The 18,295-nt window shown below is 39.1% G+C and overlaps 2 protein-coding genes across 2 annotated transcripts; one reads left to right on the top strand and one right to left on the bottom strand.

The window, feature by feature from the left end:
- Positions 1 to 30: 30 nt before the first annotated feature.
- Positions 31 to 4,626, bottom strand: LOC124997257 (endonuclease domain-containing 1 protein-like). Its single transcript, XM_047570837.1, has 4 exons — positions 4,536 to 4,626; positions 3,949 to 4,015; positions 2,055 to 2,369; positions 31 to 1,803 (listed from the first exon to the last, which is right to left on the bottom strand). Exons 2-4 carry the CDS (start codon positions 3,958 to 3,960, stop codon positions 1,090 to 1,092), a joined length of 1,041 nt encoding a protein of 346 aa, XP_047426793.1. The 5' UTR covers positions 3,961 to 4,015; positions 4,536 to 4,626; the 3' UTR covers positions 31 to 1,089.
- Positions 4,627 to 8,101: 3,475 nt separating this feature from the next.
- LOC124997250 (tripartite motif-containing protein 16-like) lies at positions 8,102 to 10,964 on the top strand. The gene has a single exon (XM_047570824.1). It carries the CDS (start codon positions 8,123 to 8,125, stop codon positions 9,794 to 9,796), a length of 1,674 nt encoding a protein of 557 aa, XP_047426780.1. The 5' UTR covers positions 8,102 to 8,122; the 3' UTR covers positions 9,797 to 10,964.
- Positions 10,965 to 18,295: the final 7,331 nt, after the last annotated feature.

Here is an 18,295-nt window from a genome sequence, read left to right on the forward strand (position 1 = left end):
AAACATTTTGATTTGTCATAACCATGCTACTATCAACAATAAAGTCACCTATTGTCTTAAAAAATAAATAAACTTATAGCACATAATAGCAATGTGTATAATAAAATATTATTTGTTGTAGGACTGGGTAATGTCAAAATAAGAGTTCTTTTCTTTTTTCTGCTAAACCAGTGTACTGTAAGATGTGCAACACAGAAAAGCAGAAATGGTTAAACCACGTGTGCATTTTAAACATCATGTGATGACAGTACATTTCTGACTTCCCCCAGTCCTTAAACTGAGCTCAAAAAAAAGAGCTCAAACCAAACTTCTTTTCATTCAACACGGACAAAGTATAAGGTTTTGTATTGGGTAGGCCCCCTGCCATAATGGTCCTGACCCCTCACTGCACGATGAAATGTCACAGTTGCAATAAATACACAAACAGCAAGCAAACTAATTGTAGCATTTTTTTTATATTTACAGTAAGCTTCAAATGGGAAGTAGTCGACAGTTTAGTGAGTAACATGATCGAAACCAGTTTGTTAAGTTTCCATTTTTGTCATGGGAAAGACAACATAGGTTTGTACAAACTGTAGTTTCACTAACAAAGGGAGAAATGGATGGATAGATAAGAAAGGTTAAAGGTATGAGATGGAAAGGGGATGAGTGATTAGCCGTTTTTAGGTAAGCCTGGGAAATTAATGGTATAGGGCATGGTCTAGTTGCTGAACTTAAGTGACAATAACTTCATTATCACAGACTTAGCAGTGGTAGCACAAGTTTTAGGAATAACAACAACTGGATGCTGTGGTTTGTATGAGAAGTGGAAATTTGTAGAAGCTAGAAACAACACACAATTGATTAGAGGGATGTTCAAAAACACATTTCCTACTCCCAGTGAACTGAAGAATTCTCCTGCTATTCCTGAATACAAGCTTACAATTACATTTAAAAGACCATTTTCTCATCTCTTTTTTGTGTGTGTGTGTGTGTGTGTGTGTGTGTGTGTGTGTGTGTGTGTGTGTGTGTGTGTGTGTGTGTGTGTATGTGTGTGTGTGTGTGTTAGCTTGGGAGGGCTTAGCTCTGTTGCGATCCCTGGATGTAGCACTAGGAGAGTGAATATGGTGGTCGTAGAATCAGATGTGAAAGTACAAGACACAGATACAACACCAAATCTGTAAAGGTGGTTGTAGGAGAAGCAGAGGAACTCAAAGTAAGTGGTGAACAATGGCAGGTTTTTTGACCAAGACCTTGGTCAATGTTTGGGTAAAACTCAGTAACAGTTGTGCTGAGAGGACATTGCGTTCCAGGAAACACTTCAAACTGCCCTCCCAGTTCCATGTGGAGCTCCTCCAGCGTCTTAGTCTGCAGGTATGTGTTGTCAGATTCAGTATTTTCGCCCCAGTGTGCGCTTGCTAGCCATCTACCCTGAGTGCTGCTGTAGCAGCAGAATGCTGACCAGAGCATGTCAGGAATATTAATCTTGTTGTTGAGGATGTTATTGTTGCTGGGCTGTGCTCCTATTACTACAAAGCCTTCTGTTTTATTATTGTTGCTGATGCAGTATTTATCCAGAACACATTTGATGCATTGTTCCATTTTGTTCCAGCTTCCAGCGTTGAATTGGTGCTTTTGTGGAACAATGTTGGTCAGGGTAAAGGTGGATTTTCTGTCATCTTCAGTAAATCCATAAGAGCTAGGAAACAAATGTCCTCGGTCAAAACTTTGGTTGTTTTTGTAGTCAGTGTTCCCAGCCTGGTATTTGTAGGTTATGTCATTTTTTGCTGGTGACATATTGTCGCCGCCGTGTATGTTCTCAAGCTGTAACAGTTGTAAGATTAAATTACTGGTTTATTTCATTTTCAGACTAAAAGGAAAGTTACGTTTGCTTGCATATAATTATAGAATTTAAAGAAAATACAGGGAATCCTAAAAGGCAAACTTGACTGGAAAATAGCATAGTAATACTACAACAATGTCCTACATGTTATATAGTGCAGTCGACTAGAGAAGCATAGTTGTCAAATGTTGATTACAGCATTAAAACTTACATTTTTCTTTCAAAAGCCTACCTGTGGTTCAATCTTCCACTTCGTTGTAGGTCTCTTGCCATTGTTCCCCCTGTACTTTGCAGCAGAAAACACTGGGATCTTGTTGTGAGCGTCGTAAAGTGTCACAAAGATTCTGTTGTTTTTGAAAGTCTGGCAAATGGGTTTGTATCTATTGTGGTCCAGGATGTTCCCTCCCTCCAAGATTCCTGGGACATTTGGTGGAGTTTGCTCAAGAAAAAAATCTGCACAGTCTGCCATTGACCTCACCACTTTAGTTTCTATAGGAATGTTGGCGAGGAGAAGGACGGCAAGGGGCAGTAATGTCATGGTGGAACACTGTAGAACACAAAAACTACATTACTTCTAGGTCACATCTAGAAATACAACACAGAGAAAAGTTCCCTGTACACTGTTACTGAATGAAACCCTGCCTGATGGTCCTCAACAGCATAGACATTAATACATAGACGCCTTGTTGACTGGGTTGGCCCGCTGATGTGACGTAACTGCATGTCCGCCATATTGGAGGAGGCAAAGCTGTGCTGTGAAGTAATACAAATACTATTTTAAAGCACATTTTAATGGTGAATTTTACATTAATGCCTCAGCTTATTTAACCCACACACACACACTAAAGTTAATGTGAAACAGTTACCAAAAACAATGTATTAAAACTTCTTAGTTTAGTACAATAACTTTATTGATCCCACACATCAGTAATTCATGTTTCATCAGCTGTAAAATAGTGCAAAAAACAGTGTATGTTACACTTTAATAATATATGAATAACAATAAATGTAGCTTCACCCCCCTCCACACACAAGAAAAAAAAAACATTATTTTCATTTATTTTTTGGCCATGTGGAGGCAGTGACAGTTCCTTTCTATGGATATGTTAACTGAGTTGTTATTAGGGTTGCCACCTTTCAGAAATGAAAATAAGGGACACCCACTACGGCTCCCTCGGGCCAATGACAACCACGGGCCCGAGGAGAAAGCAATTACTCATATTTACCAGTTTGGGATGAATAAAGCATCTATCTATCTATCTTAAACCTTGAAATGCTGAACACATTCTTTATTGCTGCATACAACATGCTGTTAATTAGCCTACATGAAGCCTTAATTTGAACTTTGAAAATATAAACTAAATAAATTGAGAATAAAAAACAACAAAAACATAAGCATATGTCTGCTTATTCAAGAATGCAGAAATCAGAAGAAAGTGCAAAACATAACTCCTTCCCTCAACAGTCCTGGGTTCATCAGAAACTGTTGTGTTTCTCTTGTCTGTGGAGTAGATTTAAACAGTCAACAGATTTCCCTCACTTCTTTTTCCACGTGTACTTCTTGTTACTCGCTTTTGAGGACGTGGTGGAGTCCCGAGTGCAGTGGACGTTTTTAAAAGGTGCATATTTTATTATTTATTTTTTTTGTTTGTTTTGGAGCAGCGTCTGTTTCTAGGCAACCGTGACAGCGCACACGCACAAAGTATACACACGTATATTTCTGTTTTATTTTGTTCATTATTGTTAGATTTAGTGTATATGTGTGAGACGTTAGATAGATGTAAGTTACGCTCCGAAAACACTGTTATAATGGTGGAAAAATTATGCAGAATATGGCTGAAATACGATCAAGAATAATTGTTTAGACTTTTCTGTGAAAGGTAATTCCAATCGATTTGGTTTGGATACCTAAACGGTTAGAACAATTCCAAACAGCACAGTACGAGGCATTTGACCATCTCCGATTCCTGACTCCACAAAGATGGTGGTGACGTAGGAAATCCGTTCAGCGCTCTATAGGGCATCTACGCATTAATGTCTATGCTCAACAATACAACAAGGTTACTCACACTTTACAGTATATACATATATGTTGTTCAGAGAGACAAGGCTGAAGTTTTACTAACCTTAGGCTTCATAAAAGTCAGCTGAACTGGTCTCCTTGTGTTCACAGCAGTAGAAGCAAGAATGTCACTGTGAAGAAAGATAACTTTCTGAAATCTAACCTCAACCCCAGGAGGAAGTCTTTTTTTGCTGACAGCAGTGCAGGACTATTTCAAGGCAGTCTGGGGGACCCAGGCCTTAGAGGCCCCCTCCAGCGTCAGAAGGATGGTAATTGAACTGGATGATTATTTGGAGGAGGCAGTTTGTGGTTCTATTAAACTCCATTGAATTAAAAGTGTTTCTAAAAAAAAAAAATAATAATAATTTTTTTTTTTTTAAAAATGGACAAAATACTACTCAATATAATTTCAATATCCAAATAATATTACAGAAATCAACTGAACTTAGAGAACTTGAGCTTCTTCAAGACGTTCTGCCATTCATCCATGTAGCCTCTTCAGTTCTAGGGGACTGGTGATTGAGTTTTTGGTTTAAATAGGAACACCTGTGGGTGTATCCCATCAGAAGCTTGCTTGACTAGTTTGCGTTAAAGACCAGACACTGGTACGACTGTTTACTGTTAACTGTCTGTTAACGTCCTAATACTTACCTGTCTTTAGGGAGGTGCTGTTGTGCTGTGCCCGTTGTCTTCCTCCAATTTGAAATAGTTGGCTTCTTCACTCCTCTTTGAAAGCATCCATCTTCTGTAGCTGCAATGAGGACGTTGTTTTTTTTAAAGGAGTGCCTCTTGTTCTTCAGGTGTAGGTGAGCCACTGAATTGTTTCCTGATGAGCTGGCGCTCCTGTGTTTGTGGATGGTTTGGTAGTGTGTACATTACTCACTGCACTGAACAGCATGGATTTTGTTGTTTTTGCCTGAGTGTTTTTTGTCTTTGGGGTGAGCAAGTTTCTGCGTCAGTGTGGCACTAGTCAAGCAAGTTTCTGATGGGTTACACCCCCAGATGTTCCTATTTAAACCTCAGTCCCCTCACCACTCCCTTATCTTAAAGGCACTCTACAAGTCCAGTGGCCTTTTCTTTAACGTTTTTGGATACACAACAGCCTGGATGACTGAGAACTTTCACAGACATCTCATCTTCAGCCTAGACAGGTCTCCAATTTATCACAGAGCTAACACAGAGGCAAGTCACTACAACCAATTTAGAATCACCAATGAACCTAACAAGCATGTCTTTGGATAGTGGAAGGAAGCCAGTGTACCCGGAGAGAACCCACATAGACACAGGGAGAACATACAAACTCCACCCAGTAAGGTCTTCTTGCTGTGAGAAATCAGCGCTAATCACCACACCACTGTGCCACTCCCTTTCACAGACAATATATTTCAACACTACTTCAAACCACAGCTGATATTTCAAAACAATGCTGAGTATCATGGCCTTCATGAAACTTAGTAGTTTAGTGCAAAACGGTTACACATTCACTATTGTACTTAATAAACTGGCAAGTGAGTGCACAGTAAAATATGGAAACAAGAGGGTAAAGACCAGCTGCTAATTTCCAACTATTTTTCAATAATGAAAACAGCAATGGCGTTGCTGTGATGGAAAGTGTCTGATTATACAAAATCAGCTGTCACTGAATTATTTTCCTCACCTTCAGTGAGACAATCCTTTTGAAAACAACGTCTCGAAGCAAAAGCAGAACAGATAAGTCTGTGTCTCACCTGCATATCCAGATGTACTCCACAAGCGTACAGCCACAAACATCAAGACTAAGCACTCTCAAGTATTTGGTAGGATATGCCCAAAATATACATGCATAGATGCCATACACAAGGGGTTCACACAACACTAGATTGAAGACAAATGGAAACATGTTACCAACAATAAAGTGGAGCTCAGCAGAGAAGTGACCTGCTGACTTTAGCCGTAATTAAAGGACCAGCAAGTGCCAATTAATCCCTTGGTTAAATAAAAGACAGAACTTCCCATATTAAACATTTATTCAAACACACCAACACAAATTTTAACATGATGTATTAACAGAATAATTAGCACTGTATACATAGAACATAATCCATGGTAAATAAACATAATCAACAACAGTGATTAAAAGTTAAAATATGACACAATTCACAGGTCAAGGCTGCAGCACAGGATCAGGAAAACACCATTTCCTCATTTCCTGAACAAATGAATGAAGTTTGCAGTTAACTTAGCCTCATGCTAGCCTTATGCTAGCTAGTTATCTAAACTAAAGGCTTAGAAAAATAGCAGCTACCGTCGTATATACTGCGAAACCCACGTGTGTGTGTGTGTGTGTGTGTGTGTTTGTGTGTGTGTGTGTGTGTGTGTGTGTGTGTGTGTGTGTGTGTGTGTGTGTGTGTGCTGCCCTCCCGCCTTCTCCATGGCTGTGGTGCCCTGAGCAAGCACCTGATCTCCAATTTGCTCCCTGGGCACAACCCACCTGAGGCTGCAGTCCACTGCTCCAACTGTACACTCTGTAAACAAATGTATGGGTCAATTTTATTTATTTATGTAATTTATGTCCATGTAGATAGACAAATTTAATTGACATATAACTTTTCCACAGTCATTATGTTACTAAGTTATTATTGCTAGCGTGCTTATGTTAAAATGACAATACTAATGGTAATACTAAATAACAGCAAGATTAGTTTAATTTTGACTATTTCTGAGTATTTAGCATTTTTCTAAGTAATTTCAAATATTTAACAGTGATGGATGAACACGCACTGAGGAGAAGGTAAACACAGCTCCATGACTGATGAGGTGATTGGGCTACAAAGAATTTTACAGACTCATCTAAGATATGTAAAGTACGTAGACATTGGGAAGTTTAAGTGAGGGCCTTTTACATACTGACAGACGTTGGCAGTAACATTTATAGGGTTAACCCGTTAATGGTGACAATAAGACATTTATTTCCACATCCGCCTCATAGGGTTACATGTTAGAAAAAGGAATTTCAACATATAGGGCTGAAGTTTGTTAAATAAGCATTGCTTGTACAGCAACGTTATGTCATTACATTGTTGACCGACTTTTAACGTGCAGAGTACCAACTGTAGCCGGTAACAAACGCTAATTAGCTTGCTGTCAAGTTTTTCCTTTGTTGAGCTTCAAGCGTAAGGTCATGGATGTTACTGTTGCTTAATATGATATAAGACATGCACTGGCTGTTCATAGCCACTTTTTAAATCTATGTTGCAATGTTCTGCAAATTTGCTTGTAATTTAATATTTCAGATCTTGAGACATGAAAGTGCTATTTTTAAAAAATAAAAGGTCAGAAATGTTTTCTTTGTCGTCTATTTGGTTAATTTTATTTCCTCAATATTCTTCCTTGACTGAGAAACCAGTCTGGGTTCTTATGGGTTAATCAGTAGCCTGCATGCTAGTATATATTCCGTTAACATTTAGATGCGCTGAATTTTGATTAATCAAAAATCTGTGTAGTAGCATAGTCTGAAGATGCTCTTGTGTATTCGGTGTCAATTGAACAAAAATTATGGCAGGATATAGGTTTAATAAGTTTTTGAAGTGAGTGATGGATTGATAAGGTTAGATATGTTCAATATTTTCTTATCTTCAGATATATTAGTGTAGGAGATGTTTCCTTACCTGCTTGATAGTTTCCTCAGAAGTGTCATTAGTCCTTAAGTTAAATTTATTATAGATGTGAACTTAAAATCATTGTTTTATTTTATGGCCCTGGTGCCCTGGCTTTTGGTGTTTGTGCCCTCAAAAAATTGACAACACAAAAGGCCAAGTGTCCATGCCCCTAAAATGACGAAATTCCCACAGCTGCTCTCTACTATTATTTTTAATTTTTATCAAGTTCCTTTCAAAAAAACAAACAAACAAACAAAAAAAAATGTGACTTCTTTTACTCCTTCTACTGAAAGGCTTCTTTACTGTCATGCTGTGTTAGTAAAGAATGTCAAATGACGAATGACCTGTTCATTCATAAATGTGTGTCTGCTTCAAACTGCTCCTCTTCCTGCAATAAGTCTGATAACTCCTCCCTCTTCTTGATGTGCTTTCCTCATATTCCTTTGTCCCCTCCCCTTTAGATCTCTACATTGAAGATGGGTGCAGCCAGCATGTGAGGCCGCATTCACTGTAGAAACACATGTTGTTTAGATCAGTTCTGCGTCTAGTTTCACTTCCACTGAATAGAAACTCACACAGTCATCGACACTGAGAGGTGAAATGGAGCAGAAAGGAGTTCAGTTGGACAGGGAAACCTTCTTCTGTTCCATCTGTCTGGATTTACTGAAGGATCCTGTGGCTCTTCACTGTGGACACACTTATTGCATGAACTGTATTAAAAGCCATTGGGATGGAGAAGACCAGGAGGGAATCCACAGCTGCCCTCAGTGCAGGAAGACTTTCACACCGAGGCCTGTCCTGGAGAAAAACACCATCCTAGCAAAGCTAGTGGAGCAGCTGAAGAAAACTGGACTCCAAGCTGCTCCAGCTGATCACTGCTATGCTTGGCCTGAAGATGTAGCCTGTGATGTCTGCACAGGGAGGAAGCTGAAAGCCTTGAAGTCCTGTCTGGTCTGTCTGGTTTCATATTGTGAGAAACACCTCCAACCTCACTATGATGTAGCTCAGTTCAAGAGACACACACTGGTCCACCCCTCCAAGAAGCTCCAGGAGAACATCTGCTCTCATCATGATGAAGTGATGAAGATTTTCTGTCGTACTGATCAGGAGAGTATCTGTTATCTCTGCACAATGGATGAACATAAAGGCCATGAAACAGTCCCAGCTGCAGCAGAAAGGACTGAGAAGCAGAAGGAGGTGGAAGTGATGCTACAAGAAATTCAGCAGAGAATCCAGAAGAATAAGAAAGATGTGGAGCTACTTGTAAATGAGGTGAAGGCCATCAATGGCTCTGCGGATAAAACAGTGGAGGACAGTGAGGAGATCTTTGGTGACATGATCCATCTCATCCAGAAAAGGAGCTTTGAAGTGAAGCAGCTGGTCAGATCCCAGCAGGAAACTGAAGTGAGTCGAGTCAAAGATGTTCAGGAGAAGCTAGAGCAGAAGACCACTGAGCTGGAGAGGAAAGGCTCCGAGCTGAAGCAGCTCTTAAACACAGAGGATCACAACGAGTTTCTAAAGACCTACCACTCCCTGCTACCACCCAGTGAGTCTACACACTCATCCAGCATCAAGACTCGTACTCTGGGTTACTTTGAGGACGTAACAGCAGCTGTGTCAGAGACCAGAGAGGAACTACAAGATATTCTGAGAAAGACATGGAGAAACATCTCACTGGCAGTGACTGAAGTGGATGTTTTACTGCCGCAACCAGAGCCAAAGACCAGAGATGGATTCCTGAAATATTCACGTAAAATCACACTGGATCCAAACACAGCCAACACGTTTCTGTTATTATCGGAAGAGAACAGAAAAGTAATATTAATGAACCAACAACAGTCATATTGTGATCATCCAGACAGATTCACATTTTGGTTGCAGGTCCTGAGTAGAGAAGGTCTGAGTGGACGTTGTTACTGGGAGGTGGAGTGGAGAGGAGGAAGAGTTTACATAGCAGTCGCATACAAGAATATCAGCAGAGCAGGGAGATCACATGAATGTTTGTTTGGATTTAGTCACAAATCTTGGGCATTACGTTGTGACATAAGCGATTATTTATTTTCCCACAACAATGTCCACACTGTGGTCTCAGGTCCTCCTTCCTCCAGAGTAGGAGTGTACCTGGATCACAGAGCAGGTATTCTGTCTTTCTACAGCATCTCTGAAACCATGACTCTCCTCCACAGAGTCCAGACCACATTCACTCAGCCGCTCTACGCTGGACTTTGGCTCTTTGATTATGAAGACAACGCCGAGTTCATTAAATTGAAATAGTCAGAAGTCACTTCAGGGACAGTTGGTTAAAATGTGTCTTTTAGTCCCCGCTTGATTTGCTCTCCATTGTTGTTGCTGAGATGTCAGGGTCATTAATGGTGGACTTTGTTTGGGTGACGCTCCTTCCCTGTGTTTGTTTAGCCACAGAGGCTCTCACTGTTCACCGTGATTTTCATGGTTTGTCCACATGGACATGTCAACTTCTCTAAATCTGAATGGCTCATGAATATTTGTGTTCTTTTATGTCTTCTTTGTCAGAGATTTGGTTCTGATTTTGGAAAGAAAGAAAGAAATCTACAATTACATTTGAATTTATTGGTATGGAGACCAGATGTTGTTGACATCGGTCATTGTTTGATTGTGCATACACTGCCAGTCAACCTCACTGAACTGAATGAGAATGTGTCCAAACTTTTGAGTGTCAGTGTAGCTGATATTCTAATGTAAGTCTGTATAAGTCAAAGTAACTCACGATATGGATGAAATCACTCAACAAGAGTAATTTCTCAGACTCTATTGATTTAATGTGACACAAACTGAAGCTTTCCATGATGAATAAACCTACTCATTCAGTGAATCAATGGCCATCACCTGTCTTTATTTCAGGATCTCAAACAAATCCCATGGAAAGAAAGTGGAGCTAATACGAGAGTGTGGCTGAGGCAGTCTTCCTCTGGAAACACCACAAAGATCAGAATTCCTGCTCAACGATTGTCAGTCGATTAAATGAGCAGACTTTCTGTCACTTGTTGCTTTTTGCCACCAAGATTTAGTTTGTGCTTCTGACATAATACTGCAAATATTTCTCCAGCTAAAACATATTTTATTGCAACTATTTAGCAGCAACATTCAGCTCAGTCATACAGCTGAAATTACACCACTTGGCCAGATGGTGAAGCTATAAGCTTATTTATTTGATTTCCAGTCATGAGACCAAAACCAAAAAGACCAAACTGAGCCTCAAGAAGTTTTTACATCTCCTTTGTTCAGTCTGTGTTTCCTGCCAAAGCTTGATTATTGATTCTTAATCGAGTAGTTAAAGCAGAATTTAATCATTTTATTTTGCTGATGTAATTGATCAATCTTTTGTCACATCTTAATTCAGTTTTTCCAGCTTGAAACAATTATATGACGAATTATCTGTCTGTCATAAAATGTGTCAAAAAGAGCCTCTGCTTGTTATTTGTGCTCAGGACAAATGTATTATAGTTGGTATTATAGCCAAGTAATTGTGTATTTTATCTCATCTTCTACTACTGCTTAATCCTCACTAGCGTCGCAGGGTGACTAGGATTGTGTGCGCGTATATGTGCCCTGCGACCTGATGGACACGTGTGTGTGATTAGGGGTGGTCACAGGGATGTGTGGTGGCGGGGTTCATTCTTGTTTCGTGTGGCACAACACGTTCAAAACAGTTAAATAATATAAAACATCTTCTCACTTGTGAAATGGTATTCCCTGTTGCTTGGTTTTGGTGTTTCTTTCATGGGAATCCGTAAACGACACAAAAGTCTGACTACACTGACTACAGTCTTGCTGGTAAGAACCCCTGCCCAAGATGGTGACGTGTCTGACCAGCCAGAATACGGCATCTAGTATATATATATGTGTGTGTGTGTGTGTGTGTGTGTGTGTGTGTGTGTGTGTGTGTGTGTGTGTGTGTATGTACACACACATTTGGGCATCCTGTATTCAGTCCTGATTTATAACAATTTCAGTAAAGTCTGTGGATTTCTGATACGTGCCCTCTCTTGAGATATGTACTCTCTCTTGAGAGTTATTGGTTTGTTGGGACTGGCCTATACAAGCAGTTACAGTGTAAAGTCTTTTTGAATATGATGCAGCACGCTTGGCACAATTATCTTTGGGCTGTCTCTTCAGTTCTCTCCAGTGATGTTCAACTGCACTCAAGTATAGGTTCTGGCTGGGCCACTCAAGGACATACACAGAGTTGTCCTGAAACCACTTCTTTAAAATCTTGGCTGTATGCTTGTGTGCGACCCCTTCCATCTCATATCAGGAAGGAGAAGCAGCTAAGCCATGTCAGCCTTCTTAGAAATCTAAAAGGCTAGTGGAAGTTAAACAGATTCTAAGAACTCAAATATTTTAAAACACTTATGATAAAAGAAAAATATACTTCCTTTAGTCTGCGTTCATTGTTACATGTTTAATTATACATAATTATTGCTATAAACATTGAAACAAGACAAAACACATTAGTGCTTTCTACTTAAATTGGCAATTTATATAAATATAGTTAAATTGACCTTAACTTGGAAATGTGAGAAAAGGAATTGTGAGTTCCTTTGACAAGATAAAATTTGTTTTCTCCAGTGATGAATGCTTCCTAATAAGTTGTTTAACCCATAGTATCAAGTTGAAAAAAAGGAAATGATTGTGAGCTATAACTCACCGTTTTGTGTAGAAACAGAGGTTTTCTTCATGTTGACTTCATTTGCATATTAAGGCAGCGGGTGAACTTTTGTTTCTAAGTTTTACCAATTTGAAATGTAATACAGTGTAATGTGAAAGTCAGAGGCTTTTCATTATTGTCATAATTGCCATTAATGTTGTATTTTAGGCAAATAAACCAGCCACTGGAGGGGCACTTTCTGTGTATTTCTGGTGCCTATCTATCTATTCTATTCTACCTATTCTATCCCACACCTGGATAAATGGGGAAGGTTGCGTCAGGAAGGGCATCCAGCGTAAAACGTGGGCCAAAACAAACATGTGGATCACAAACATGAGAGATGGAGGCAGATGATCTGCCATGGTGACCCTGAAGGAAGCTGAAAGAAGAAGGAAATGGAGGACACCTGGAGGATCTCGTTTTTGGTACGTTTGGTACGAAGACTAAAGCTTGATCATAACCTCATGAACTTTATATTTTCTCTCAACACACATTCTGCATAATCAGGTACACCTATTACTTTGTACAGAATTACTTCACATTTTAGAACTGATTATACTGTTTATGTCCAGGGGGTTATTTCTCAGATCATCTTTTCATGTACTGTATTCAGTATTTAGCACAGTGTGATTCAGCTTTCTCAGCATTCTAGGGATAGTGAAAAGTCAATACAAATGGCAACGATTCTCAGAACTCGTCCTCTTAAAACATTGAAAACATAGACTTCCTGTTTTTCTGAGTTATATATATATCTGAGGAACACACTCTTGCTTCACAATGACTGTCCTGCTGCTACTGCTGTGAACTCAACAGGATCGGTTTATCGGATTTTCATAACACCTGAGGGTCGGTGAGTTTTTCCCTTATGACTCTTAACAGCCTACGTCTCCTTTCATCTGTAATTTAGTCATCACAAACACAGAACAGAAACAGACTGCAAAATGTTCATCATCAAATTTTAAGCGTGATTTTACAAGATGTAAGCATCAACACAGTCTACTTACTATTGCTATTGTAAAGTTTTAAAATTAAAGTCGATTTAAAATAGGTTGAAGTTACTTAACAAATAAAAAAAACTAATAAAATAAAACAAATAAAAAATAATTTGGCAGTTCAGTTTGGCAAATCAAATCCATTTTAAGATGTGATTAGTCATAAATGCAATTTATGTGGATCAGGTAGAAACTGGCTTCATAAAGACTGATTAACTCCTACAATGAGGTGGATGATTGAACCACAGGTAGGCTTTCTGACAGAAAAAAAAAAGACATAATAGTAAAGTATAGTAGAGTGGTTTTAACCTGTCACATTTTGCTACAGTGATCACTCATTCTGAAATAAACTGAAATTTTTTGCATCTTTTGCATTGTTGCATCTTAACACTGTTGTCATAACAGCTGACCAAAGTGACAGCGATGAATAGATAAATAAACGAGTATCTGCACTGCAATGCAGATGGACATACATGTAGGACATTGCTGAGGTTAAATTATGTTCTGAACTTTTAGAACAGGTTTGATCTTTCAAGTAGGACATGTGTAAACTGGAGGATTTTGAGATATTAACTTTGCATTTCACCTGCATGCACTAGTAATGTAATCTTTTAATTGTTTGCAGCTAGAAAACTACAATGGCAGTGACGATATGACACCTTCAAAAAATAACACACTCTACGAATACCAGGCTGTGAACACTGACTACAAAAACAACCAAAGTTTTGACCGAGGACATTTGCTTCCAAGCTTTTATGGATTTACTGAAAATGACAGAAAATCCACCTTTATCCTGACCAACATTGTTCCACAAAAGCACCAATTCAATGTTGGAAGCTGGAACAAAATGGAAAAATGCATCAAATGTGTTCTAGATAAATACTGCATCAGCAACGATAATAAAACAGAAGGCTTTGTAGTAATAGGAGCACAGCCCAGCAACAACAACATCCTCAAGAACAAGATTAATATTCCTGACATGCTCTGGTCAGCATTCTGCTGCTACAGCAACACTCAGAGGAGATGGCTAGCAAGTGCACACTGGGACAACAATACTGAATCTGACAACAGATACCTGCAGACTAAGACTCTGGAGGAGCTCCACATGGAACTGGGAGGGCAGTTTGAAGTGTTTCCTGGAACACAATGTCCTCTCAGCAAAACTGTTACTGAGTTTTACCCAAAACTTAAACGTGACTGCACGTGCCCACCACCGACATCAACTACTTCTGCTCCTCCTACTGCCACTTCAGCACCAACATCTGTGTCTTCTGCTCCCACGTCTGATTCACCAACTGCCACATCTGGCTCTTTTACAACCACATCTGTCCCAACCTCAGTCACATCTACTTCTTTCAGTAGCACAACATCACAGGTTTTTACGACCACATCTGGCCCTTTAACAACTACGTCTATTCCTTTTACTACAACATCTGTTCCTCCAACTGCAACCATAGTTCCTACAATCACCACCAAAAGTACAACTACTTCTGCAACCACAGTTACCACAAGAAGCTATAGAGGAAGAAAGATAAAGAAAATCTTCTTCAAGACTGAAGACTGCTGCAGTTTACATTTCAACTCAAGATTACCACACCACAGTGTAGAAAAAAAAAACGGAAGCAGGGGCACTGGTAGCAGGGGCCCTGGCATCAAGGGCACTGGCAGCTGGGGCATCGGCAACAAGGGCACTGACAGCTGGGGCACTGGCAGCAGGGGCACTGGCAGCTGGGGCACTGGCAGCAGGGGCACTGGCATCTGGGGCACTGGCAGCTGGGGCATTGGCAACAAGGGCACTGGCAGCAGGGGCACTGGCATCTGGGGCATTGGCAACAAGGGCACTGGCAGCAGGGGCACTGGCAAAAAGGGCACTGGCAGCTGGGGCACTGGCAGCACAGGCACTGGCAGCTGGGGAACTGTCTGGGGCCCAATAGAAATACCGTAAAATAACAGTAAACGAACTTTCTCGTAAAAATACAGGTATTTTAAATACAGTTTGTGCTTGTAATTTTAACAAGATTTTGCCTTATTTTCAGGTTGTTTTAACATTTACTTGGAAACATTTTCACATTTTAAAACAATTAAGTTACCTAGAAATATGGTAAATAAATATTGTATTACGAATAATAATGCTTAAATTTACAGAAATGTGCTGTTATTAGTTGATTTTAATGACATTATTTTATGGGAAGAGATTGTATATTACTTTATTTTTGATGTAATACAACAGTATATGACACAAAATAATGTGATTCATCTTTCAAAACAGGTCAAAAAACTGTTGCAAAACGAGATATTTGGTTAGATTGCAAGAATGTTAATTTTAGAAAACATCAAATGGATATTTAATTGTTTTACATTGTTTTTAACGTTTAATTACAAACTTTTTACATTTTAAAATAATGAAATTACCCATAAAGATGGCAAATTAACATTGTAATATGAATAATAATGTGTAAAGTTACAGAAATGTGCTCTTATTAGTTGGTTTTAATGGCATTATTGTTATTTAAAAAGGCTGTAGACTATATTATATTAGATGTAATCTAACAGTATACAACAATAATTTGATCTTTTCAAAACATGTACCAAAAAAAAAAAAAAAAAAAAAATGAGACTAAGCTGAACAAGAACAGCTACTATTTCCCATTCTCCGTATTTTTATTCAACTGTAGCAGGTAACCATTATTACAGCAACATTCAAAAATCTATTCAATTAAAATATCCTGTGTTCATCCCATTATCCCATCCCATTAGTTGTGTGTCATTTGCTACCGAATCAGAATCTAGAGAAGATAGACCCAACTGATGATACTGATTTATAAGCACACTGTCAATTCACTGCTGCTGATTGTACTATATTACAGTAATTTACAGGTAGATGCTATTATTTTTCAGCCCATCTAACCCAAAAGAGTAATTGTCTGCAACAGATGCATGTACTCACCAGAGAGGGGCATCTGGTCAGACTGCATTACTGGACTTGTACTGGTACTGGCTCTGCTCAACTGTTTGCTCTGGCTGCTTGGAGGACTGTCCAAGACATATTGTTGGCCTTATTAAAGGACAGATAGTAGTAATATTTAAACACAGACATCACATAGCTCAATGTGGGTATATTATTACATAATATAATTATATCCTCAGTAGCCATTGACATATTTTAAACTGTTCCTTTCTCAATATAATGCAGTCCTCCAGGTGCTCAACTCCTAAACTTTGCAGATGCTCCAGCAAAGGCTCAGAGTCTCTGAATTCAGGCATTGATTTGATGAAAGACAGAAGTGGACACTCTGCATCCATGACTAGGAGGACTAGAAGGGATGAAAAATACTGTTTTACTGTCACATTTTAATCTTTAAAACTCCAGATGACTAGGAGTCAACAATGCTATGCTTAAGTGAAATTACTCTTGTCCCACAAAGCTTGTACACATGCAAATGGTAATAATGTAGTTTCTGCTCAGGCTTCCAACATTTCATGCTCTGTCTTGCTTGTTTCACTTCATACAATGCAAATGCTGGCACATAGGACACATCATGAGGTGTAACAATAAAGTATACATGCTGGTCCTGCATCACAAGCATGAGCTCAATCTGTCTGAATGCAAGTGCCTCACCTTGGTTTAAACACAGAAAGAGTACCTTCTCGTACTGAGTGCCTTTCCACTGCACCTTGGTAGCTGCTCAACATTTGGTTCTTTGACTAAGGTTTCTCCTACTGTGGAGCGCACTGCTTCACTGTACAGTTCAGCATGGAAAGGAGTAGAGTTCTTAACCACCAGTTTATGCCAAATAAACTCTCACCACTTATGAAATCAACTCTCACCACTTATCTGCAGAGAGAAAGAAAAAAAAGATGAATCATGAAACTTGCCAAAATCAATATAAATGCTACCGGTTGTGAAATAGTCGACCTAAACTGTGTTAGCAGATCTCCCCTCAATAAACTAGAAGATGATTGTTAGCTTATCCTTAACATATTTTTCAGTATTGTTTTGAATTTCATGTTGACCACTGATTAGTGTGGCACCAAAATTAAAATGTGAAAAACCTTGAAAAAGGCAGAGTAGGTCGCTCGTCCTATTTTTTTGAGAGGCAAGAGAAAGATCAAACTATTTGTTTTAAAAAAGAGTAACTGGTTGAAATAAACCATTACCACATCTCAATATCATTTATAAAACATTTGTTCTCTCTTCTTTGGAAGAAAATACACTTAAAATGTCTCACTAGCGACACCTGCATGTGGAGGAGTAGGAGCAGTCTGCATGGAAAGAAGACTGACATTTTGACACGTTCCATAAAATCCAGCTTCCTATCCTAGCCAGAAATCATGCCATTTCATGTCACACAGTAAAGGTTATGGCCAAAAAAATTGTGAAAATGTAGAAGAGGGTTAATAATCGATTATTGTTCATTGTTGCAGCTCTAAACAAATGTTGTTCCTCTTTCTAACATTTCAATTGACGGCATGCTAGCGGATTGGTTTTGTTGAGTAAAGTCAGAGGCATGGTGGTAAATAAAGCTAATACTACTCAGCTTCAGTTTGATACTTGCCTTCTGCATTCATCCTTCCTCCAGCCTCTACATTAGCTGCTGTTTGCTCCAAGTTTCTGTGACCAAACGGAAACAGCCGCGTGGTGGTTGTTGACCTTGTTAAGCGTAACGTCAAAGACGGATGTGCAGTGTCCCAACAGCCAATGGCATGTCTCTTTTTCTTCTTCTTCTTCTTCTTCTTCTTCTTCTTCTTCTTCCCCAACCGTTTCTGTCGACCAACCCAAACGGGAACCGCGCTTTTCAAAGCACGCACTCCAGTGACATGTCGCATTCATGTTTTTGTCTTTTGTGTTTGTGCAGGGAGACGTTGCAGCAGTAAAATGTCTCCTGATTGCACGTGTTTTGTTCAGACATGCTGTGAAATAATTCCAAACGGTGTGATTTACATTGGATTGTGTGTGTGTGTGTATATACACACATACAATAGCCTACAGTGTTAAATAGTTATTTTACTATTAATTTCTCAGTAATTTAAATTATTTTTAAAAGTTTTTTTTAGAGTTTTAAAGTTGAATTTTACAGTTCCATTAAATAACTG

Source organism: Mugil cephalus, chromosome 1 (genome assembly GCF_022458985.1).
Source record: "Mugil cephalus isolate CIBA_MC_2020 chromosome 1, CIBA_Mcephalus_1.1, whole genome shotgun sequence".
NCBI classification, from domain to species: domain Eukaryota; kingdom Metazoa; phylum Chordata; class Actinopteri; order Mugiliformes; family Mugilidae; genus Mugil; species Mugil cephalus.